The sequence below is a fragment of the Drosophila elegans genome, unplaced genomic scaffold (assembly GCF_018152505.1).
Source record: "Drosophila elegans isolate 14027-0461.03 unplaced genomic scaffold, ASM1815250v1 contig_149, whole genome shotgun sequence".
NCBI lineage: Eukaryota > Metazoa > Arthropoda > Insecta > Diptera > Drosophilidae > Drosophila > Drosophila elegans.
The window spans coordinates 24,851,528-24,876,435 of NW_024545513.1; the positions used below are offsets into that span (position 1 = coordinate 24,851,528).

Here is a 24,908-nt window from a genome sequence, read left to right on the forward strand (position 1 = left end):
AGGTGGAGGCGGAGCAGGGTCCAATCCAGGATCAGGCGGCGGCGGTGGCGGCGGTCAAACGGGCGAGGAGCCGCACCCACATCCCCATCGTCGCGATGTCTGCCGCACCATCTGCATACCCTGGCTGTGATCCCGGCAGTCGCCCGACTAAAGCGGTTCAGCCATCTGTAAAGGGCTTTCCGGATCCCTGCACCCATCAAGACAGCCAGTAAATCAAGAACACTACCACGTTTGTGCGCTCGATGCAAATACAGCGAACTTCTAGAACTTAAGAACTTGATGACCTCTCAACAAGAAAGAAAGCAAACCAGCTATTCCGAAAATTAAGTATTCTATGAAACGACTTAAAACAATAAAGCTATGTCGATTTTCCGTTGGATTTTGCGGTCATTCCTATGGCAGCCTTATAATGTCGTTGTCCGATTTTGATGAAGCTAATACCGTAAATCTGAAACAGTTAACCACTACCACATCTTGGAATATATTTTAAAAAAGTGGTGCCATATAATACCATTTCTAACAAAGCCCAAAATAAACACCATCAAATATTAAAACTTTAAAATGCGAACTTTTCATAAAATTTCGAAATAAATAAAAAAGATTTTAAGTCATTGAGGCTTTAGAAATTCGCAAAACAAATTTACAAATTTGTACTTTCAAATACAAACCAGTCTAGAAACGAAATAAAATGTCTTTAAACATTAAAGCTTTCGAAATTGGAACAACAAAGTTCATACTTTTCAAAAAACCATACTTTCTATTGATATATTTGTTTATTGAGTTATCTGAAAACAAGAATGAATGTTCGAATCCATGGAATTAAACCGCTTAGAAACAACATTAAATTGAAATTATAAAAAGCCCTTTGAAGTTCCTTATTCCTTTGTTTTCAAGAAATACTTGCCTCTAAGGTTAAAAAATTGTGAGCAAATCAAGTTAAAGAAAGTAACGTTCTGCTGTCTGTTTGTAAATATAGGATGTCTACTAATCAGTAGTATTAGCAGATCAAATAGTAAATCTTGCGCAAAAACGTAGGTATAAAGCCCCCAAAAATTTCAGCCAAAGTTGCAGTTTCCCCAGCCTTCCTCTTCTTTTTCAGGGATCCCGAAAGTCCCGTGACCATCCAGTTATACTATATATATATACAGATGTATTGTATTTGAGCTATATTTACTGAATCTTATTCTAGCCAAATCATATCATTAGCCGCCTCTAACTAAGTCCCTAGACGAATTGTTTCCTGCTAAGCTTTAAGGCAGAAGCGCCAAACACCAAAAACAAAGAAAAACTCGCTTACACCAAACTATATAGATAATGACAAATATATATATATATATACACAGATCGGGACTTGACTTCATTGAGGGCCCAGTGAAAAGGGCACAAACAAACGAAACACAAACAGTAATTGAAGGCAATCTAGTTAGGGATATAGTATTCCATATACCATACCAACTAAATACGAATACTAATAATACAAACAAACATATATGTGAATATCAACTACGATCATACAAGCATCTAACAAAAGTAAATATACATATATATTTGTGGTAAAGGAATTTAACTAGTTGTACACAAGAAGTCAAGTGAAGGTATTGGAGTGAAAGTGATCTTAAGTTGAGATCGGATGGGATCGTTAGTAGGTTAAGGAATTGTCAGGGAACATGAGCACGGATCAGATGGAGAGTTTTGGGTTTACGGGGACTCTGAGGAGAGCAATAAGTAAATGTCTGTGTATGTAGTTTTGTAGGGAACGTGAGATCGGCGTACACACACAATATATATATACATATACATATAACTATTTTTTTGTTTGCTGGTTCTGGATGTTAACCATAAAATAAAGCCCAGCATCTATATACATGCACACATATAAAATTTATATATATATAAATATATATATATATATACCTCTCTAACCGTGTATATATGTATATGATCGATTGTATTTTTCAAAGTTCAAAGCAAAAAATAAACAAAACAAAAAAAAAAATGCAAAAAAAATATATATATTCCAAGTTTTTATATTCTATATGGCAAGGTCCCGTAAGTGATAACAAGAAGGCCCCCAGCAGATGTTTTCAATTGTTTACTTTAAATTATTTAGTTTAACTTAATCTAGACATGGGGGGGCCTACGAAACTAGTGATTACAAAATGTGGCGATAATGGCATTATGCTGAGGTTCCGTTCTCATCGCGTGGCAGAATCCGAAGTCTGATTCCATTGCCACTCTTAGTCACCAATTCGGCCAAAGGTCTTGGCTGGTGATCCTCATCGGGCAAAAAGCGATAACTTCGCAGCAGAGTGGACAGCGAGGTCTTCAGCTCCAGCATGGCAAACTTCTGGCCTAAATGGTTCAAATAAAGTAAAACAACTAAATTAGAGCAAGTTTAAGGATCGAAGGAAGTGGGTAGGTACATTATGTTCTCGCAATTCAAGTTGCGCAATTCCCCAAGCTTATCACTGCAAAAGTGTTTTTCTAAATGAAATCCGATTGAACTTTGATTCGTGACGATCTAGTGCTTTGTGCTGAATGGACAGATGTTTACTTAATTTTAGTTCTTGATTATTTTATGTTGAGCTAGAACAAAGCTAAAATAAATCAATTTATTTAACTACTATAACTATTTAAATTATAAATCAATAAAAGTACATATTAAAATTATTGTACATATTAAATTCATTTGGCTAAGTAGGTTTGGAAGGCTTTAAGGCTTTAAGCTTAATCTAAATACTCAATATCTAAATAAATTGTACAAATAAATCCACTAATACACTAAATTTAAAGTAAATCTGAGAATTTGTTTATTGGCAACCTAAAAACCCAATCTTATCAATTGTTTTAATTATCAAATATTTTGAAAGTTATCTGCTGGATGACTTTTGAACTATTTAAATTTAAAAATTGAAATCGCAATTTGCTAATTATATTTTTGGCCTTAGAAAGTTCACTGAAATTTTTCTCTCTGTCTATTTTTGGAAGCAAAACAATCATAAACGCTTATCTTATAGCATTGTTGACAAAATGGACCGGTGTTCGGATTGACGTGGAACGTTATCAAAAACTATGGAAAATGCGAACTGTGAAAGCAAGTCGCTTTTTTTGACGAATTATTTTTAAGGGGCGTGTTGTGTTTTTGTTGAATTTTTGGGTTTTTTTTAAAGTAAACTATTTATTTTGTTGTTTTAAAGCATCCTTTCTCTTTCTCTCGATAACTTTTCAAACAATCAAAATATAGCCTTGATATGTTTAAATGATTTCGAGGCAATTAAAGTATCGTTTATTACACGGATATTTCTGTTTTTCTTGGATGATGTTTGCAGAGTGATCTTACCTATGCAATTCCTGGGTCCAGCGCTGAAAGCTGCGAAGGCGAATGGATGCATTTGCTTTTCGTTGAGCAGGAAGCGATCGGGATCGAAGCGCTCGGGATCGGGAAAGTTGTTGGGATCGCGGTGGAGCATGTAGATGAGGCAGCTGATTGAGGCGCCCTTGGGCACGGTCAGCTTGCCCACCTGCAGATCCTCGAGGACCTTCCTGGAGAAGAACGGCACCGAGGGGTAGATGCGCAGCGTCTCCTTGATCACCGCCTCCAAGTAGGGCATCGGTTCCTTCTCCCTGCCCTCCAGTTCGCTGGCCTCCTCGAAGGCCCTCTGCTGCACCGCGGGATTCTTGGAGAGCAGGCTCAGGGCAAAGGCGATGGCCGAACTGGTGGTGTCGTGTCCCTCGAACATGAAGGTGTCCACCTCCTCGCGAATGTCCGTGTCGCTCAGCTCCGCCCCACCGCCGGAGCCCTCCATTTGGGCCAGGAGCAGCATGTCCAGGAAGGCCAGTCGCCGCTTGCCACCCACATCGTCCTGCTGCTGCTGCTCCGATTCTGGGCGGGACTCGTTGCGCTCCTGGATCAGCTGCTCCCTGCGCAGCCGGATCACCCGGTTCGTCTCGTCGTGGAGCACCTTCAGGGCCGCCTCACGCTCCTTTCCCGGCTTGGAGTGCTTAAAGAATATGTTCAGGCGCTGCCAGAACGAGAAGCTCTGCTTGTGCATCACCCGGCAGATACTGTGGTTGAAAATAAAATAAATATAAATATTAAGAAATAAAAACGTTTCTAAATTAAACAATAAATTTGATGTATAAAAAGATTCAAAACTCTAACATTATAAAAATTGTGGGAATAAGAAATCAGGAAAAAAGAAAAACATTGAAATTTATGCAATTAATATTACCGCAAAATAAAAAGTGTATTTAAATGCATACATCAAAGCCAAACAACAATAAATATCCCAAAAGAAACGATATTGTGGATACACTGATAAAATAAATTGAGTAGTAGTTTAAATATTAAATCATAATATTAAATACAATGCATATTTAAAATAAAATATTTTATTTTAATATATTTTATTTCTATAATATTTATTTAATAAATTTTAATTAATGTGGAAAATATTTAATTTAAATTCATTTTATTTAGGAAGAATATGGTTTTAATGTTAATTAAAATTTCTGATAGTAAAATCAATTCCTAAAATTGTCAAATGAACAATTTAAAAAAATGAATTAATTTATTAATTAATTAATCAATTAAATAATTAATTAAAATTAAATCGAATGCAAAATGTACTTACGCCTGAACAGCCTGCACATAGTCCGAATCGCTCTGCAGTTGGGCGTGCTTCTTAATGCCCATGGCCGTTTCACAGATGGCGTCCAGGGCGAAGAGGGTGATGTAGGGATAGATGTCGAAGGACTCGCCATTGGCCTTGGTCTTCAGGCGATTGACCAGGATGCGGCAGTTCTCCTCCATGGGTTCCTTGAACTCGCCAAGGATGCGGAAGTGGAAGCCCGGAGTGAGCAACTTGCGCCGGCGGTGCCAGGATTCGCCTCCATTCGTGAGTAATCCCTTGCCCAGCCAGGGCTCCAGCAATTCGTAGTTCCGCGACTTGGTCAGCAGCTGATTGTTGCCCAGCAATTGCTTGATGTCCTCCGGATCCGTGAACATCACCATCAGATCCTTGCCGAACCAAATGCGAAAGACCGAGCCATGGCGCTCCCTCAGCTCTTTCAGCCAGTTGAGAATCTCTGGGTTGAACAAAATGATATGAATATTTGGGCTTAGGCAAAGAAAGTCTTAAGGTAGATCTATAAGGAAGGTATTTATTTAAAAATAAGCATTTTAATATGTAACAGATTTAACTCCCTCTCTCTCTCTCTCTCTAAAAATCATTATAAAAAAGTTAAAAAAAAGTTAAACATTATATTTATATTTATGAAAAGTTCTAAGTGCCTGACTTGACTAGTCTTTATTTGCCAACCTGTTAAGTCATTTGACAACTACCAATGGTGAATTGGATTTAAATGAAACAAAAAAACTAGCTTGACAAGCTTAAAAATCAACAAGCTTTAGCATAGTTATAAACACAACAGTGGCATTGCGTTGATAAATTAACAAATTATTAACAATTCAAATTAGGTTTTTATTATGCTTTTTTGTTTTTTCTTTTACCTTTACTTTGAGCGCCACTTATATTAATTTAACGTTTACAAATATTTTAAATGTTTCATTCAAAGAAAATGAAATAGTATAATAGAACTACATATTAAAACGTAGGAGTAAAAATGGTTCGTAATTATGTCCATCTGCTATATTTAATAAGTGTTATTATTAAAGCCATTATGACATAGCAATTAAGATTGCAGACAACTATAATACTCATTAAATTTATAGTTAAATAAATATAAGCAAAGCTTTCTCTTACAGTCAGCAACTTAATGTAAATAGGATAAGCTAGCAACGTCAACGCTGCGTATGCGTGATAAAATGTAGTACTATTTCGAGGGCATCAAATGCTTTTCTTCTAGGCCTTTTTTGACTGGAGATCTTTGAAACAAACTTACCCCCTTTCTTGACATTCTCGATCAGTTCACCAATCGATGGACCTGGCAATGTTTTAGCGAATCTCTGAAGCCTCAGGAAATTGAGGATCTTTGGTAAATATCGCAGGAAAAGTGCCCAAAGGACGAACGCCAGCAGTGCCAGGGTGCTCATTTCGCCACCGATTTCAGACTTATACTGGCTCAACGACCCCAAGCAACGGCGCCTTTATAATAAATCAAGCATCAACCTGTTAATGTGACGAGTGACACTGGATGACTAGCTTGCGAGCATAAAGTTTTGCGCGAACCGCTCCACGTTGTTGCTCGATTGCAACTAATTCGCACTCGGAACGCAGCTGTCTGAATTGGGGTCTGGGCTATATGTGTGTGGTTTATGGTCCGAGCTCTGGGTCTCGCCAAGGTGGGCAACTCTGGATGCCCTCCGCCTGTTGATAAGAAGCTGCCAGGTTAGAAGCAACGGAAATGAGTCCCTAATTCCGAGCAGCTGCTCTTTATCAGTGGTTTTTATTAATAGATCAATTTTTTTCCAAGATGAAATAAAGACATCTTTTCGCATCAACAAAGAGCGAAAAGGAAAATATTCAAATTATTTTAAAAAGTATCATATTACTTTCATGAAAGTATTCTTTTGATATTTTTTTTGATATTAATTTTTTTTTAATATTTAGAACATATTTTTATATTAATATTTTTAGCCAGAGCTACATTCTTTAAATATATGTATAATCAGTTCTTTAAACACATTTATAAGGAAACATTTATTAAACATATTCATGTTAAATAAAGCCAGTTATATAGCAAATTATGAAAATACATAATAATATTCAAATATTAATCATAGTTAAACCATGTACATTTTATCGAGATTTTCTATGCTACTTTTCTTTTCATAATATTTTATATATTTATAACCTTAGAATATTACTAGCCAGAACTACTTTATTTAAAAAAAAAATGTATAATCAGCTCTTAAAAACACTGCCTTTATAAATACTTAAATATTTCTAGGTTATCCTTATTTTGATCATTTAATTTTTGTTAATTTTGTTCACTAGTAGTCAGTATTTACTTTTTGACCTACAAACAGCCAATCTATTGCGTAGGCAATCTGATTAATTGTTCGAAGTACGCACCCCAAACTGAAAAATAACCATTTGGGTCATAAACAAAAATTCCCAAGTGCTTGAAACTAGATTATGGCGAAAACAACCCGAAAACATATCATGAATTAGCCCTAATTTTTACGTTATCTAAGAACTAAAGCAGGTAATTAACAATTAAAAGATAGAGCTTTGAAAAATATAGTTTTACAACCATGAGTTGGTTGGATATTATTCCTAAATGTAAACAAAATGTATGATGGAAATATATGTATAAGACCTTTAAATTGTAATACTCATTCTTAGCATATTAAACAAAATGTAAGATGGAAATATATATTGGAAGTTATTTCCTAATAATATGACTACCATTTTAATGTTTAAATTAAGACTTGATATGATAGTAATAAGTTCACAATAGTATACATTTCAATAAATATTTTTTTTTCCTGCGTGTGGGCAAAAGGTAAAGGCCCTTAAAAAATACTGAACAGCAAGGAATTTAAAATACATGTTCCAATTTAATTATGTCTTGAAAGGTGTGCATACGCTCGATCAGGTGTAGCGAAACTCTCGCCAAATTGGGGATCCCGTGGTGGTGGGGCTAGCATTGGAATGGATTGGCCAGACCCAAAAACGAGTTCTATTACAACGACGATCGTACGAACGGCAGCTCCAACGTTGACGTTGACCCACATAGAACATTTGTATATATTATGTATATAGTCACTAAATAAAAATAAAACTTTTCAGAACTGGTTACTTTGCACACCCTTTCGATATAAGATCTTATCATTAAGCTGCTCTTAATTTGCCTTAACAATTTAACTTATCTCCCAGAAGAATAAACTTTGCAACTCAAAGTTCAGTATATTTTTTTCTAACTAAGTAAACCGAAATGAACTTTATTTTACATCCTATTATAAAATGATTTTCATTATTTGTCTTATCTTGTCTATTTGTCTATCTTATCATGCACAAAAACTAAAAGGGAATTATTTCCAGTATGAAACTCAAAGTTCAGTAAATTGCGTAAACTGAAGTTAGCAAAGACGCCACCTGACAATCAGACATAATAATTTTAATATATTCCATTTGAGAGTTCAAGTTAGAGGCTGATTGATTACAGGTCAATGGGTTAATCTACTAATAGTCCCATTTAAATACACTATATTGTTTCCTCCATCCTAACAGTTTTCTAGGTTGCTTTATATTGTCGACTTATCTTTTACCTTGCAGCTTGCATTTGATTAGAATTCGAGTGGGAAGTAATTTTACTTAATGCACTTGGAAAAAAATTATAAAGCAATATTTAGTTTTACGAGATAGTTATTCGTTAGCTAGTGCTCTTTTACAAAGCTTGGCTGTCTTTTTATACCCTTGCAGAGGGTATTATAATTTCAGTCCGTCCGTTTGTCCGTCGAATCTACGCAATCTAGTCTCTCAGTTTTAAAGCTATCTGCATGAAACTTTCCCAGAAGTTGTTTTTCTATTGCAGGTACTACCTCCGGATCCGGAAAGAGCCGGATCGGACGGATAGGAACAATCGGAAAAATAAATAAAAAAAAATATAATTTTGCTGTTATTTAATTTTTTATTTAGTTCTTCGACATATAGTTATGGTTAAATATTTCAGAATTACGGTTTAAATTTCATTGAAATCGGACGACTATAGAATAAAACTCCCATGGGAGCAATAAAAATATTTTAAAAATATCAAAAAAATTTTTTTTTTGTTTTTATTATTTTTTTAAACATATTCGCAAGTAAACCATGTTTTCAAGAACATTTAATTTTGCAATAGCTGCAAGGGTATATGAACTTCGGATTGCCGAAGTTTGCTTCCTTTCTTGTCTAGGTTGCTTTGTATTGTCGGCTTATCTTTTACCTTGCAGCTTGCATTTGATTAGAATTCTAGTGGGATGTAATTTTACTTAATACACTTGAAAAAAAAATTATAAAATAATATTTAGTTTTACGAGATAGTTATTCGTTATAATTAAAGTTATTTATCATAATTTCAGTCAGAAGTTTGCACCGCAGTAAAGGAGACACTTCCGACCCTATAAAGTATATATATTCTTGATCAGTATCACTAGAAGAATCGATCTAGCCATGTCCGTCTGTCTGTCCTTCTGTCCGTCCGTTTGTCCGTCCGTTTCTACGCAAACTAGTCTCTCAGTTTTAAAGCTATCTGCATGAAACTTTCCCAAAAGTTGTCTTTCCATTGCAGGTAGTACATAAATCGTAACGACGGATCGGACGACTATCGCATATAGTTCCCATAGGAATAATCGGAAAAATAAAAAAAAACTATAACCTTGCTGTTTTTTAATTTTTTATTTTAGTTCTTCCACATATAGTTATGGTTAAATATTTCAGAGTTACGATTCAAAATCATCATCAAAATCGGACGACTATATCATATAACTCCCAAAGAAAATAATAAATAAAAAAAATAAAGTTTTTTTTAAGTAACTTATCTATTTTGTAATTAAAAAAAATGTTTTTTGACTTATTAATAGCGGAAAACGATATCATATAGCTGCTATAGGAACTATCGAATAATTGAGCTGAAAATCATCATAGCTTCAATGTTTTTTAACATATACGCAAGTAAATCATAGTTTTAATGTTTTCAAGAACGTTTAATTTTTGCAATAGCTGCAAGGGTGTATGAACTTTGCTTCCTTACTTTTTTTTTGTTTATTATTTTCTTTTACACGCCACACAAGTATGGTCCTTGTGTTAGTGTATTCATAAGCAAAGATCCCAAATATTCGGGTATTAAGTGCAGGGCAGGTAAAAGCTTGTCAGTATTTTTATTTTGTTATAGGAGGCGCCCGTGTCTATCACGGCCAATAATCCACAGGTCCGCTGGGTGCCGTCTGCGGAGACGTCTTCGACCCAATGTAGTAGCAAGACGTCTAGCCAGACGGTTCGTGTAATCCAGCAAGCGATCTCTGTATCGATTTGAAAAGCTACAAATTGTCTCCGTAACCATCGGCACTCCCGTGTCCTGAAACAACATACGATTTTCGGCATAATGGTGCCATTTTATCCCCAGTATCCTCCTGAGCGCCTTTGATATGCACGTTTGTGTGCCCCAGCGTGTTACTCAATTTAACGTCGGGGGGACAATGGCCTTGAGGAGTCGCAACTTAGCCTGAAGGGTTAGACAGCGGTCTAACTGGTCGAAGAAGTCAGTCCATTCTGTCCCGTTTTGATCTAGCTGAGCCACACACGTGGTCAATTTGTCCTAGTGTTTGATTATATGAGTTTTCCTGTTGCAATATGCTAAGTTTGGAGGAGTATTTTTATGAGTTTTTTTTTTATAACAAGAAGAAGTGTTGTTGTGTAGGTCTGATTGTTTTGATTTTATTTATTGTTTGACTTAGTATTGTTTAATTGTGAATGCACATAAAAGTGCGTTTTCGTTGCCTTTTATGTCGATGTGGGTAGGAATCCAAATAAATTTTATGTATGGGAAATGGTTAACAATAAGGTTTCTGATGGTTAATGGATAGTAGGAGTGGTTGTTAACACTTCGTTCAATAAGTCTCCCAACTAACTTATTAAAACACATTTTTTCCGCAAAATTACTTTTATTCATCAACATAGTCCCCTTTTAGAAAGATACAATCATTGCAACGCTTTTTCAATCTTTCTAGGTATACCGCTTTTATAGAAATGTCCTTCAGTCTCGACGATTACTTCCTTATTCAAGTCAAATTTCTTACCAAGGGGCATATTTTTGAGTTCTGCGAAGAGCCAGTAGTTTGGAGAACGAACAACGTTGAGCTGATTGTATTGCAAACTGTTAGCCCTGCACGCGTTATAATTCGGCTCTAACTCGTCAGCGAATGTCGTATTGTTCTTGAGAGGCTGCATCTTACGGGTGCTCTTAAATATGTTTAACAAATAAAATATATCGCGTGCAAACAGGCAACGAGCCAATGTCGGCCGGAAAAGAGATAGCATAGCACACACACATCTCACATTACACGCCCTTAGATGTAAATGGGGGTGTTATCAGCCCACCCTTCCATGGCCAAAGCACTTCCAATAACATACTGCATCACGCCCCTTTTAATAACTGATTCTCTCGGGTTAGCACGGTGTTAAAGATATGTTTACTCAGACATTATAATAGTTGTGTATTCACTAAATGTAAGAGGCAAAGATATGAACTTCATTTAAATGTAGTTCTCTTGAATAATAATTATGTCGTGCGTTTTCAATTACAGTTCAGAGTATTGGTAACAAAAGACTGATAAAATATATTTAAATTGAAAATTACAAATTTGCTCTTTTACTTCACTGTTTTCTTTTTGTTTGTTTCATAAGAAATATTTTCGTTAGGGTTCAGACATTTTATTAAGTATTTAGTTAGTTTTCTATTTTAAAGTTTTTTTAGCGATAATTTTACAGTCGATCACTTAATTGAGTAATAAAATAAATCGGTTAAGACTCAAGACCTTTAAATTTGCCGAAGGTTATTAAATTGGTTGAACTTGGCTCACCTGAGATATCCCACTGATAAAAGCTCTTCCATGTGTTGGTGGTGTTGCTGATAATTTGTAATTTATATTTTTATTGATACTAATTAGTAGAGCTAAGCCTTATCTTATAAGATTTTTATGTCTTCACTGGGTTTTATTTTTTTACTTGGCGATTTAGAATTTACTTCATTTTATTTGCGTAAACATCTGGGATTGCTTTTGCTTTTGTGATTACATTTAGGTTTGCGTTTGCTTTTATATATGCATTTAGCTTTGCGTTTACTTTTGTAATTGCATTTAGTTTTGCGTTTATTTTTGGGCACTTCACTTTGGGAAATACTGGATTTTATTTGCTGTAGGCCATAGCTATTGATTAGCAGCGCGCAGACGGGTTTAGAAACACTTTTTGGCCATGCATTTAAATTAATTCGACAGACGTATGATACCAAAAAATAAGCACTGTAAACTACTGGGGCATGCTGTTGGCGCTGGCTATGTTGACTTCCTGATGGGGTTTCCTTCTGCTCGCTGCACCGGGATTTACATGAAGGCGAAGACGAACTGAGCAGCAATTTATGCTGATATGTTCGCCTCCTCTGGCTCCGCGGCAGAGGTCCCAGTGCCGTCCCCGTGAGGGTGTGGTAATTCACTGTCTGGGCCAGAATCTGGCCAAAACTTGGTTCACTGCCACTGTAACAGCTTATGCTGCGCAAAAATGTGTGCAGTGGTGAGCTGCGAAAGTCTTGATCTGTACTGCTGCTGTACTTAAGCCAGCTATACAACCGCTATTACAAGATAGGTTACAAACGGGGTTAGGGCTGGGTTATCTCTTAAAACGTTAACGCTAATGCAGTCCTACCTATTGGCGATTAATCTCCCACGCATAAGGTTGCCATTTACAGCCGATACCGCCCGCTAGGTGGCGCAACTAAGCATATGATCTGTGGTTCTATACTCCACTACATAGCCCAATTCATGCATTTTTGTCATCGTTTTCATGTCACGCTGCATTATCTTGGTATGAGCAGTCGCGGCACCCAGTTCAAAAAAAGTTTTTTTAAACACAAATGTGTATGGATTTCGGTGAACACACTGCACAAAACTAATTGAAAAAAACTTATTTTTTTGGTAAAATAAATAATAGTCATCACAAAATCTGATATCAGAAGTTTTTGGAGTTAAATGTGCGATCGTCACGTTAATTTTACCTAGTCAAGAGGTGTTTTTGTTAGAATCATCAGGAATTGGCCGTTTCTGTGGGGTAAGTGGTTGTATTTTGGGTGAGAGGGTTGAAAAAGTCCGCATAAATTATTTATTACATTTTTACCTATTTGAAAATAAGATTTGAAAGCTTCATAAACATTTTAAAAAGATATAGCTGCAATTCTTGCTGCTAGATTTTTTTTCATATAGTTTTATCTATAACAAGAAAGAAAGCAAACTTCGGCAAGCCGAAGTTCATATACCCTTGCAGCTATTGCATGAATTAAATACTTTTGAAAATATTTAAATTATGATTTACTTGAGTATATGCTGAAAAACATTGAAACTATGATGATTTGCAGCTCAATTATAAGATAGTTATTTTATATATTTTTATTATTTCTATGGGAGCTATATGATATAGACGTCCGATTTTGATAAAATTTAAACCATAATTCTGAAATAATTAAACATTGCTATATGTCGAAGAACTAAACAAAAAATTAAAAAACAGAAAAGTTATAATTTTTTTTCATTTATTTTTCCGATTGTTCCTATGGGAGCTATATGCTATAGTCGTCCGATTTTGATGAAAATTAAAACATAATTCTGAAATACTTAACCATTACTATATCTCGAAGAACTAAACAAAAAATTAAAAACAGCAAAATTATAATTTTTTTTCATTTATTTTTCCGATTGTTCCTATGGGAGCTATATGCTATAGTCGTCCGATTTTGATGAAATTTAAACCGTAAATCGGAAATATTTAACCATTACTAAATGTCGAAGAACTAAACAAAAAATTAAAAAACAGCAAAGTTATAATATTTTTTCATTTATTTTTCCGATTGTTCCTATGGGAGCTATATGCTATAGTCGTCCGATTTTGATGAAAATTAAAACATAATTCTGAAATATTTAACCATTACTATATGTCGAAGAACTAAACAAAAAATTAAAAAACAGCAAAGTTATAATTTTTTTTCATTTATTTTTCCGATTGTTCCTATGGGAGCTATATGCTATAGTCGACCGATTTTGATGAAATTTAAACCGAAAATCGGAAATATTTAACCATTACTATATGTCGAAGAACTAAACAAAAAATTAGAAAATAGCAAAGTTATAATTTTTTTTCATTTATTTTTCCGATTGTTCCTATGGGAGCTATATGCTATAGTCGTCCGATCCGGCTCGTTCCGACTTATATACTACCTGCAATAGAAAGACAACTTTTGGGAAAGTTTCATGCAGATAGCTTTAAAGCTGAGAGACTAGTTTGCATATAAACGGACGGACAGACGGACAGACGGACGGACAGACGGACAGACGGACGGACAGACGGACATGGCTAGATCGACTCTACTAGTGATGCTGATCAAGAATATATATACTTTATAGGGTCGGAAACGTCTCCTTCACTGCGTTGCAAACTTCTGACTGAAATTATAATACCCTCTGCAAGGGTATAAAAATATAGTAGACATTAACTGTCCAATGATATTCTTCAAAGTTTAGTTATGCATTATCTTAATGTATATATACTGAAAAGGTTTCCTTACTTATTTCATTAATTGAAAAAAAAAAAAAAATTTTTGTCCAAAATTTTGATCCGCGGGTTGTATATATTTGTACATTAAATTCAAAGCTTTTTTTATGGTTAGAATTAACCGATTTATTTCAAATAAGCACCATTTTTTTCTACAATCGATTGCAATTTTGATGGTAATTTCATGATACCCCTCTCATAAAACTGAGCCAGTCGGTTTTCACAATCCTCCCTAATTTTACCCTATCCAACTCGTAAAACATTGATTTTGTGCGATGTCCGGGCTATAAGGTGGATGCAAAAGAACCTCCCATCGAAGCTTTCGGAGCTTCTAGTGCGTCGCTATTGATGTGTGTGGTCTAGGGTTGTCCTGATGGAAAACAATTCCATTCCTTTTGGCCAAAGCGGGGCGCTTCTGGGCAATTGCTTCCTTCTGAAGGTCCAATTGTTGACAGTAGAAAACCGAATTAAGTGTTTGGCCATAGGAGAGCAGCTCATACTACATACAAAGCCTTTCTAGCCGTCAATCCTGGCTTAGCCACCGCCTGGGCAAGTTCATCCCTCTTCGAACAGGACCGTTTTCGCCTCACGTTGTCGTAAGTGACCCACTTTTCATCATCAGTCACCATCCGCTTCAAAAACGGGTCGGTTTTGTTGCAATTCATCTTTATCATCAAAATTCCCAGAACGAAACCAGATTTCTGCATGGTTGGCAGTTACAGTACTAGGGCCATATACTCCGTTTTGGCCTTTTCCAAAGAAAAACTGTTAAATACAGCGGATTTTTTCTTTTCCGGCTCCATATTTACCGAGCTCTCAAAGCGTTTGTGTTATCGATCACAACAGCTTTTTTAAGAAACTACCTACCAAATTAAATCAGACTTATACAACGCGTGATACAGATCACAAAATTCAAATGATGGATTACTTTTTACTTGACCTTATATAAGATATGTCATAAGCTCATCATGATCATCGCCATTTTGAAAAATCTTTAAAAATATGTATTCATACTCCAAGTTTTATAAACGGAATTTGTTAAAAATATTTAATTACTCCAACTTATTTGGCTTTTATAACTTGTAGTCTTTATTTTTAAAACAATACACATATTAATATTGGATGCACTTAAATTCACAATACATATCTATATAATCCATAATCATCAGCGCCGAAATCAAAACATATATCATTTGATCTCGAGGGAATCGTGCCGAGATCCTGGGACTCCGGATATCGTCTTCCAGTCTCCGCCGTATCCCAACCGATCTGCTCCGCTTTTCCGAATGCGCCTTAGTAAATAAACACATATATCATATCTGCACGGATCTATACACATTAATATGATTTGTTTTGTTGGTTGGTTTGTTGGTTTTAGCTTTTGGTTTTTTTTGCTGTGATGTGATACGTTTACAAAACATCGACTAGAGTACGGGTAGAAATGAGCGGAGACGCATCGAAAGGAATATGTGTGTGGCCGTCGCTCCCCATCTTTCGCCATTCAACGATCCCAAGTGCCGAGATCCTAGTCCCGTCCTAGGTGATCAGCCGCGGGGCGTGCAGCCCGTGCACATTCTCAATGGGCGGGCAATGGGTGGCACCGGGTGGTCCCCAGTCGTGAAGGCCGCGCGAGTTGGCCAGCCGATGGGTCAGCCGGTGGGCGATGCTGAAGCCGCCACTGCCCTCCAGTTGGGTGAGCACGATGATCACTTGTCTATGCGCGCAATAAACAATAAAACAATTGATTAAATAAACAATTTGGGCAGGAAACAGAGCACCCACCTCTGCAGCGGCGGCACCGAGTCCACCGTCTTGAGTTCGCCCCGTGTGGACACCACATTGTAGCTCTCCTGGCAGTCGCACTTCACATGGATCCACTTGTTCTCGTGCCGGTTCTCCACCATCACAACCAGACCCGCCCAGCCCTGCACAGGAATACGATTTAGTTAGTATTACCAATCCCCAAGCTCCTTGGTTTTGCCTGAAAACACTTGCCTTGGTTAGGTAGTAGGCGGTCATGCCCTCGCGCCCCTCGTGCCGCTGACCCTTGGTCAGGGTCAGGCTTATAATGGCATCGGCCAGAAGGTGCGGCGAGGGACTAATCTGCTCCACTAGCAGCCGCTTGGAGCTGTGTATCGCCAGGATGCACTGCGGATATTGGTGCGGATCCTCGATGCCCGTGTGCCAGTGGTTGAAGGCCAGGCACACGAGCAGGTAAATGTCCCGCTCCAGCATCTTATGGCAGCCCACGAAGCCGCGCACCTGTGGAGCGATACCCATTTCGGTATAGCAATAGCAATGTAATTAGAGGAGGTATAACAACGAATATTCACCTGCCGCTTGCTGTGCTCCACCAAGCGACCAATTTCCGGTGCCGCCGGAGATCGGGTGCGGAATATCACAACGCACAGGTCCAGCTGCGAGCGCTGCGACTTCTCAGAGTTGCGCTGCCCCTCCTGGAAGAGCGTGAACTCCGCCTCCGTCGGCTCCAGCACGGTGAGTAGCACACAGGAAATGGAACAGAGGGGCTGCAGAGTGCCCTGCAGCCGCACCTCGTTCCAGCCGGAGCGCACCTTGCAGATGTCGATGCAGTCGAAGTAGTTGAGCACGTCCTCGAACGAGATCCAGAAGACGCCCTCGCTGGCGCCGTGGGGCATTAGGGCATCGCGCAGGTCGTCCGTCCACAAAGTGGAGTCGTCGGACCAATCACCGCGCCACGAGTAGTGGCCCCACGGATTGCGCAATTTGAGCAGCCGATGTCCCTGGATGTCCTTCACGTCGAGCACCGAGTAGGCGTGTCGCGGCCGCAGCCCCTTCTGCTGGTACTCCTCCTCGTCCACCTTCGGTTGCATTGGTATTTAACGTTTTATATGATTGGAGAATATATACTTATATTATATATGCTATGGAGAACCCACCTTCATGTTGCCACCGCCACAGCTGGCGCCCATGAGGAAGCGCACGCAGCGCGAGCTGAGCAGCTGGGCCCAGATCAGGTCCTTGTCCAGCTCATCCTCGCTGGGCATGGGCAGACTGCTCGCCTGCAGCGGTATGCTCTCGCAGGGCGCTCCAGTCAGCGTGGCCAGGCCCTCGATGGCCCGGCCGGAGACCAGCGCCTCGTAGCAGCCGTGGATCTTGGCCACCGCCTTCTCGATGAGCGGCACCCAGAGCTGCTTGCGCTTGGCCTGCGAGTAGACGAGATGGCCCCGCTTGTCGCAGGGCAGCAGATCGTCCACCAGCACCGTCGTCCACTTGCCATCCTTGCAGAGGCGCACCTGGTAGGCGCCCTGACCGCATATCTCCTTCGTCACAAGCACCTCCTTCACCAGATCCTCGCGCTCCGCCAGCACGGCCAGGGCACTGAGTAGCCAGCAGTTGCCCAAGACGCCCTGGCAAATGTCCGAGGGCAGCGGGGTGCGAAACACCGCCCACGGCGGATACGCTCCTCCATCGCAGTTGATCTCGTGCGGTCGCCGCCACTGCACCACGGGATTGCCCTCGGCCGCTCCGCCCGCCGGATTGTAGTACAGGCTCTTTGGCGCCGGCGGAAAGGAATCGTCGACGAAGAGCTCACTGTTATCGCGACAGTACTGGATAATGTTCTGCCACTTGGTCAGCGCCTCGGTTTCCTCCAGCTGCCGCAGGTTCTCCATCAGCTTGCTCTCCTGCCGAATATCCGCCGGGGTGAGGGCCACTCGAATCGACTTCCTCGCCAAGGCCTCGCCCAAAACCACGCTGGCCAGGCCACGCGGACTTGAGCATATTTCGCACACCACAGACGCGGCACAGTTATCGTACGTACACGCCGGGCACTGCCACTTCTTTGAGCTAGCGCTGGAGCTGGAGCTGGAGTTGGAGTTGGAACCGACCCCGACTCCCGATGCGGACACCACCGATGCGGAGCCCACGCCCTGGCCCTGCTGCAGGTTGTAGCTGGCCAGACCGGCGATGGAGATGTTCCTGGGCACAATTGAGCCGCCGGTGCTGTGCCGTTTGGGTACGGCGCCCGAAGAGCTGGAACTCCTTTGTTGCGGCTGCTGCAGCGAGGGCAGTGGCTGCATCCTGGGCGAGGGACTGCGAGAGCCACGCAGTCCGGCCGCCGACGTCGTTGGAATCTGCAGCAGCGGCATGGGCAACGCCACCGAGGCCAGTGGGAGATTTAAGGCTGTGGGTGCTTTAACCTCGCTGGCGCTTGTCTGGTGGACACTAACTCCGCTGCCTCCGCTTCCGCTTCCGCCTCCGCCGCCTACTCCTCCCCCAACGGCTGCGGCTGCGGCATCCTGCTCCTCGTACGACTGACCATCCGGTCGCTCCCGCACTGCCTCCATGGCAATCGAGAGCTGCGGCTGGCGGTGCGACTTGCAGGCACTGCAAACCGGCAAATGGAGCGAGTTCTTCAACGTACAGTGGCTGCAGGTCCAGAACTCGCCCTTGCGCAGCGTCATGTCCTCGATGGAGGAGATGCTTTTCAGCTTGGAGCCGCCGCAGACCACGCAGGCCATTGCCGTCGAATAGTTGACCAGGGTGCACTTCTTGCAGGTCCACGGCTCGTCACGGGAGGTGGTTTCTGGAAACGAGCATTGTGTACACTCTGATTTTGCTACACGAAATGCAAAAAAAAAACCCACCTGCCTGCTGTTGCTGCGACTGCTGCTGCTGCTGCAGCTGCAGCTGCTGCAGATGGTGCTGCTGCTGCTGCAGCTGCAGCTGCTGCAGATGGTGCTGCTGCTGCTGCTGCTGGAGTTGCTGTTGCTGCTGCTCCGGCTTGGCCTCGCACATCTCGCAGGTCTGCAGCCAGAGACGGTTGTAGGCATAGGAACATTTGACGCATGTCCACATCTTGCTGCGGCTGCCGTTGCTGTTGCCCAGATGTGCTTTATTGTCGTGGCGAGTGGGAGCCACTCCCGCTCCTGACGCAGCAACTATTGCTCCGACTCCTGCCGCTCCAGAGGATGATGCAGCGGATGTGGCTACTGTGAGGCGACTGCTGCTCCCTGGGTCATGCGTACTGCAAACCAAACCAAAGCAAAACAAAACAATCAATTATAATGCAATCAAGTTCAAAACTTATTCAGACGGGAGATAAACAAAATCATAAGTGATGAAAATTATTGCTGACTTGCCACACAGGTTATCATTACTGGTATAATAATAGAAACACACAAGCTTTCTTCATAATAACTCTAAACAATTTTAACTTTTGAAAATTTCCTTGGACACGTTATGAAAACCTCTTAGCAAGTCAGCAAGTCATATAAATAATACACAAATAGTTAGGTAATTTGCTTAAATAAATAAAACAGAACTTATAACAAACAGAAGAATAAGCCGATATCCGGAAAAAGCGAAGTAAACCAAATATAAAGACAAAGCCCTAGTGACTAAGCGGCACGCAAATTATCAGCAAAAAAGAACTAATTAACTGATAAGCGGCGAAAACCAATGCATTTTTGTTTGATGGGATAGGAGGTTGGTTGGGTGTGGGTGTTTGGGTTAAACTCCCTCGCCCGCTCGCTGGCAATTACATTTTCGATTCGGTCGCCTTGCGTGGTCCCTTCCAAACCTTGGCATAGATGGAGTGCTCCTCCACCTGCGACTCGGGTTCGCTGGCCTCGCCGCTGCCATCGGTGCTGATGCTAGTTCCAGTGCCAGTGGCAGTGCCAATGCCAGTGCTCAATCCTGTGAGGGAGTCACTAACCGCATCCGTGGCCTCCCCACTGCCATTGTTGTTCGTTTGCGTTTCGTTGGCTATCTGTTGCTTCTTCTTGAGCTTGTGCTGCTTGTTCACCTGCGCATAGATGGGCATGGTGGCTTGTTGTGGCGGTGGTTCCTTTCCAGAGGGCGAGCTAGCGATGGCCACCGCCGTGGCGGCTGCCTGTGCCGCCTGGGTGGCAGCTGCTTTTAGTTGCTGCTGGGCCAAGGCCACGCACTCGTTCTCATACAACTTGTTGCCGCTGCTGGCACTGCTGCTATTGTTGTTGATGCTGTTGCTGTTGCTGTTACTGCTGCTGTGATGGTGATGGTGATGGTGATGATTGGAGCCGGAGGAGCCGGAGGAGCTGTTGGCCGTTGGCTCCGACCACTCGTTGACGGCTATGAAGACGCCGTTCCGCGGAATGGTGAACTGCGTTGGATTCATACTCACTGCTGCTAGCTCCCGCTGGGTCTTCTTCTGCAGCTGCTGCGGATTCGCCGCCGTCGTCTTCTGCTGCTGCTGCTGATCCTGCTGGAGATTCTGATTCTGATTCGTGTTCAGATTCAGATTCAGATTCAGATTAAGGGGCTGACGAAGTGGCTTCATCTGGCCCTGGCCGGCATCTTTGGCCGCGGACCGGGAGAGCGTGGTGATGGTGAAGTTGTACTTTCGTCTGGCTCCGCTTTCTCGCACAACTTTGTGGTTCTGGTTTTTGTTATTGTTGTTCTGTTTGCGCCGGCAAAACGTGTCATTAGCGATGGCAAAGCGGGAGTTGCTGCAGGCGGCCACGGGTGGAATCCCTGAGAAAAAGAGTGAAATTATTGACGCACAAGTATTAGTATTAGTATTAATATAATGGTTACCAAGAAACTCTTGGGAAAATTTACAATTTTACTCAATGTGCGACCCTGACTTTCACATATATTATATACCTTTTTCTCTATAACAAAATGGTCGTAACGTATCTATATTCGTAATCGGGTAATTCAGCTGAGTCGTGCTACTTTCCCAAAAGTACTTTTCTATTGCAATCGGACAGAATGGCATCAGTCGACTATATGATATAGCTTCCATGAAAACAGTCTTACATTTAATTGAAAAAAAGATTTAACTTTATCAGATTTGTATTTACAAATTGTATACAAATTAATTAAATAATTTCTGGAAATAAGAAATTAAATATATGAAGTTAAGAGCCAAATCCATTACAAGAACATATCAAATCAAAGAATGTATTAAATATACTAATTTTTTATCATCTTTGAAATGAAGAAGTGAAGGAAATTTGTATCGTACAAATACTATTTATGTACCTTCAAATACGACTTTTGCTATACCAAAATAAAGTCTACTTATATTGTAATTGACTTTTGAAATATGAACCTTAACATTTTAAATTTTTAGGGCCTTGTAAGCTAAATCATTAAATTATATAAGAGCAAAAGGCTTTTAGACAAATGTAAATGGTTACACTATTTGGTTTATTGAAACATTAATCATGTATTTATCCGTTATTAAAAGTCATTGGTACTCTTATCTTCAACTCAACGATTTCTTGAACTGCCATTTTGAACACTACTTTTAATTCGATTTTGGAACTTAGTCTTTAGCCTATATAAAACCAATATTTGATCACAAACTTGTTATTTTCTTAAGCTGCATATGTCTATTATGTTTATACCGCTTTTAACTTGTGCTGCACTTGAACTGAGTTTTTGAACATTCCATCACATCAACAATATAAAAATGTGAATTATAAAATAAAGGTTCTTTACATTTATTCTTTTCTTAAGCTTTATTTATTCAGTCTGTTCTATCCGCCGCAATTGGAAATTAAAAAAAAAAAAATAATTACTACGTTGCTAAAAGTTATATACGCATTACTCCGCATTAAAGTACGATTTAAAATTTGTAAATGAAAACTTAATCCTATATTTACCAACGAGAATATCTAAAAATGCATAACAAACGAAGCAATATGTTGTTCTTATAGCTTGAGAGAAATTATTTTTAGGACTCGAGAAACAGAAGTTAAATTTAATAAAAATCAAAAGATTACAACTTATATTAAATATTCAATCGAAATATAAAGTCGATATATAGAACAAGACTTTTTTAATTTGATTTTATATCTGCAAGGGTATATAAACTCCGGCTGGCCGAAGTAAGACCCTTTCTTGTCTATTTTTATATTTTAATTTTTACTTTCGTCAAGTTTTTCTATTACAACCCTCAATCAATCAGCTGTGAAACGCACCTGTCAGCTGCGGCGCTGGTTTGACCTGCGGCAGATTAAAGATGTCCTTGCTCTGGTTGTTCGCATAGCAGATGTGACAACTGCGCCCGGAGGCGCTCTTGTCGATGGCGGTGCTCAGGCTCTGGGTGCGCCGCAGTCCAGACCCCGATCCAGATCCAGATCCCGATACAGATCTACCTTTGAGGTGCCTCTTGTGCGAGTGCTGGGAATGTAACTGATGCTGGTGATGCTGATGATGCTGGTGATGATGCTGATGATCCTCCAGCTCCTGATGGAGGTAGTGGTGATGATGATGTGGGTGGTCCGCTGCCAGCAGCTCGCCACGATTGCCTAGACTTCCGGCCAGCTCCTGGCCGCGATCGGCAGCAATGGCGTCCTTGTAGATGGGCGCCAGATAGCTGACCGTGTCGCAGATGAGGCAGTGCCAGGTGACCGAGCTGTTGTCCGTGCCGCAGGCGTGGCACACCCACCGGCGGTTGAGGGCCGGATTCGAGAAGTGGCGGTACAGCTCGATGGAGCTCTTGATGTACTTGCGCGTGTCCTCGCAGTCCACACAATTGGCTGGCAGGTTCTGGCTGTTTCGTTGTGGCCTTTTCAAGCATCCGCGCAGCAGGGATTTGTAGACATGCTTGTACTCGCTCCTGCAAAATAGGTAAATGGGGTTTTTCGATTTTGTCGGCGCTCGGATGGGACTCTGTGTGGTGTTCCCGTCTTTCTGACCGCAAAGGTTATCTCAATGACTGGCCATTTTCCTACTCTCCGCTCGCTCGTCCGTTCGCCTCGGGAGTTATTCTGCTGTTCTGCTGGTCTGCTGTTCTGCTCGCCGAGCGAGTTGGCGAATCGATAAACTTGTAAACAATGCTTCTCTATCCAAATCGATTTTCCCCAATTCTCGCTGCTTGGCTGTTTTGTTGTTGCTTCTGCCGCTGCTGTGTATACATGCTCTCTCACACACACACACACACACACACACATGCTTAGGGACAATTGCCAGTGCTGAGACTTTAGCTCCAAAAGCTTGGTTTTACATTCTTCACTAATTATCTGAGGCTAACTCAGTAAAAGAGAATTATAATTTATCGTTTCTAAGTTTACTTTCGTTAAAAAAAAAATTAATTTTGAACAGCTTATAAGATTAAGTTAGAAGGTTGTGTTTCCTAATAGTTTTCATTGAGTTTAATCCAGAAACTTGGCTTCAAAGTTTTAGCAGTTGGATAATTAAAGACCAACACCAATCAGTGTCCTTTTTGCTAAAAGCTGTAATGAATATCAACCAGCTCAAAAAAACATTTCCCTTTTGTTTTTTTTTTGTTTGATCTTTTGACATATAAAGCAGTTTCACTTAAAAACTGTTTTAAAAGTATGCATCATGATGTGCGTATTTTTTAGAAATTTTGTTTTGCACTTCTTTAGGTACACTAGTTATTTGAAATCTGTAGGGATTTTAAGGATTTCCATGGCATGCTTGATAAACTTTTAGCTAACAATTTTTGTCCTCCACTTGAGTGTCAACACTGGCCCTCTCACACACACACACACACACACACACCGTCACAGAACTGGCACAGGCTGTTTGTTTTTGTGGCGACCGCTCCGCTTACCTGGCAACCGCCGCCCTGCCCTTCTCCTTGTCCTTGTCCCTCTCCTGCTCCTTCTCAGCCTGTTCCTGCTCCAGTGCATCATCAGCTGTCCAGGAGGCGGCGAGCCTGCGATGCTGATGCTGCGTCTGATGCTGCTGCAGTTGTTGTTGGGGGAACACCTTGCGCACAGTGCCGCAATTAAAGCACTTGAGCGATTCCGTGGGATTGATCGTGTTGCACTTGGTGCACGACCATTGCAGTACGGATGAGATGGTGCCCATTTCGCAGGGGAATTGCAAGAGTTTCGAGATTGGAGTTGCTCGTCGCTCGTTGCTCCTGCTGTTGTTGATGGCTGGCTGGCGGGGGAGTGGATGTGGAGCTGGCAATGGAAATGGTGAGTTGGTGACCGGGCGGAGATGGAGATCGAAAGGAGGACCAAGACCCGGGACCAAAACGAGGACCAAGCGATGGCTTCCAACAGTTTCACGCCGCGGAGACGTCGCCGTTTCACACCATTTTTTAACTGTTGCCGCTAGGGTTGTCGACGTGCGCGAACACCTGCAAGACAGGGTTGCCGGAGTGTGAGACCCTGTCGTACAGGGCTGTCTAGGCAACCCAGTTGTGTTTCCCCGCATAGCCAGTGCTGTAAAATGACGCAACTGTCACTTTAAGAATATGCATAATTTGGGTTCTCGGTTCGTATTAATTGTGAGAGAAACATTTTTTTTTCAAAAATGTCTGTCCTAAAGACAAATTTCATTGACAAGTAAAAAAAAACTCTGTCGAAACTTAAAGTTGCGGTAGAAATCTGTTAGTCTTTTACGCATGTATTGGAAAATGTACTATTTCGTACTAAAAAAATTCAAAAACAAAATAAACTAAAATATTGTAGTATCTTAAGAGGTAGACTTGGGAACAGCCAAGGTAAAAAGTACCACGAAATTATATCTCGGTACGTACCTAGGTAAAAGTAGCTAGGTACTTTTAAGTTGCGGTTAAAAAACAGTGCACCCGCAATTGATGGTGCCTATTTATTTCAAACTACACTAGCTTATAAATTTAAGTCAATGAAATCCTTCAGAGATCAAACCTTGAATTTCGGTTGCTGATGGACT

General features: G+C 40.7%; 2 protein-coding genes across 4 annotated transcripts; both read right to left on the reverse strand.

Moving 5' to 3' along the window:
• Positions 1-2,077: 2,077 nt before the first annotated feature.
• On the reverse strand, positions 2,078-6,233 carry LOC108148161 (probable cytochrome P450 4s3). The gene is made up of 4 exons (XM_017275058.1): positions 5,905-6,233; positions 4,635-5,088; positions 3,341-4,065; positions 2,078-2,352 (listed from the first exon to the last, which is right to left on the reverse strand). The coding sequence occupies exons 1-4, from the start codon at positions 6,053-6,055 to the stop codon at positions 2,177-2,179; spliced, it is 1,506 nt and encodes a 501-aa protein (XP_017130547.1). The 5' UTR covers positions 6,056-6,233; the 3' UTR covers positions 2,078-2,176.
• A 9,093-nt stretch (positions 6,234-15,326) lies between these two features.
• Positions 15,327-24,360, reverse strand: LOC108148152 (calpain-D). Of its 3 annotated transcripts, XM_017275045.2 has the most exons (9): positions 23,815-24,358; positions 22,214-22,854; positions 19,787-20,756; positions 18,890-19,269; positions 17,180-18,828; positions 16,595-17,101; positions 16,257-16,523; positions 16,044-16,186; positions 15,327-15,975 (listed from the first exon to the last, which is right to left on the reverse strand). In XM_017275045.2, the coding sequence occupies exons 1-9, from the start codon at positions 24,072-24,074 to the stop codon at positions 15,798-15,800; spliced, it is 4,995 nt and encodes a 1,664-aa protein (XP_017130534.1). In that variant the 5' UTR covers positions 24,075-24,358; the 3' UTR covers positions 15,327-15,797. The 3 variants fall into 3 exon arrangements, with proteins under 3 accessions (XP_017130534.1, XP_017130535.1, XP_017130536.1); XM_017275046.2 differs by lacking the exons at positions 19,787-20,756; positions 22,214-22,854 and having other exon boundaries at positions 23,815-24,357; XM_017275047.2 differs by lacking the exons at positions 15,327-15,975; positions 16,044-16,186; positions 16,257-16,523; positions 16,595-17,101; positions 17,180-18,828 and having other exon boundaries at positions 19,161-19,269; positions 20,407-20,756; positions 23,815-24,360.
• Between the last annotated feature and the right edge of the window lie 548 nt (positions 24,361-24,908).

Bases quoted from the DNA above. Each gene is read 5' to 3' on its own strand.
- LOC108148161 (XM_017275058.1), bottom strand. From the start codon at position 6,055: ATGAGCACCCTGGCACTGCTGGCGTTCGTCCTTTGGGCACTTTTCCTG. The intron at 5,089-5,904 runs GTAAGTTTGTTT...TGTTCAACCCAG, and splicing joins CGAGAATGTCAAGAAAGGGG to AGATTCTCAACTGGCTGAAA. The intron at 2,353-3,340 runs GTAAGATCACTC...TGAACCATTTAG, and splicing joins TGGACCCAGGAATTGCATAG to GCCAGAAGTTTGCCATGCTG.
- LOC108148152 (XM_017275045.2), bottom strand. From the start codon at position 24,074: ATGGGCACCATCTCATCCGTACTGCAATGGTCGTGCACCAAGTGCAAC. The intron at 22,855-23,814 runs GTAAGCGGAGCG...CCTATTTTGCAG, and splicing joins GGCAGGGCGGCGGTTGCCAG to GAGCGAGTACAAGCATGTCT. The intron at 16,524-16,594 runs GTGAATATTCGT...ATCGCTCCACAG, and splicing joins TGGAGCACAGCAAGCGGCAG to GTGCGCGGCTTCGTGGGCTG.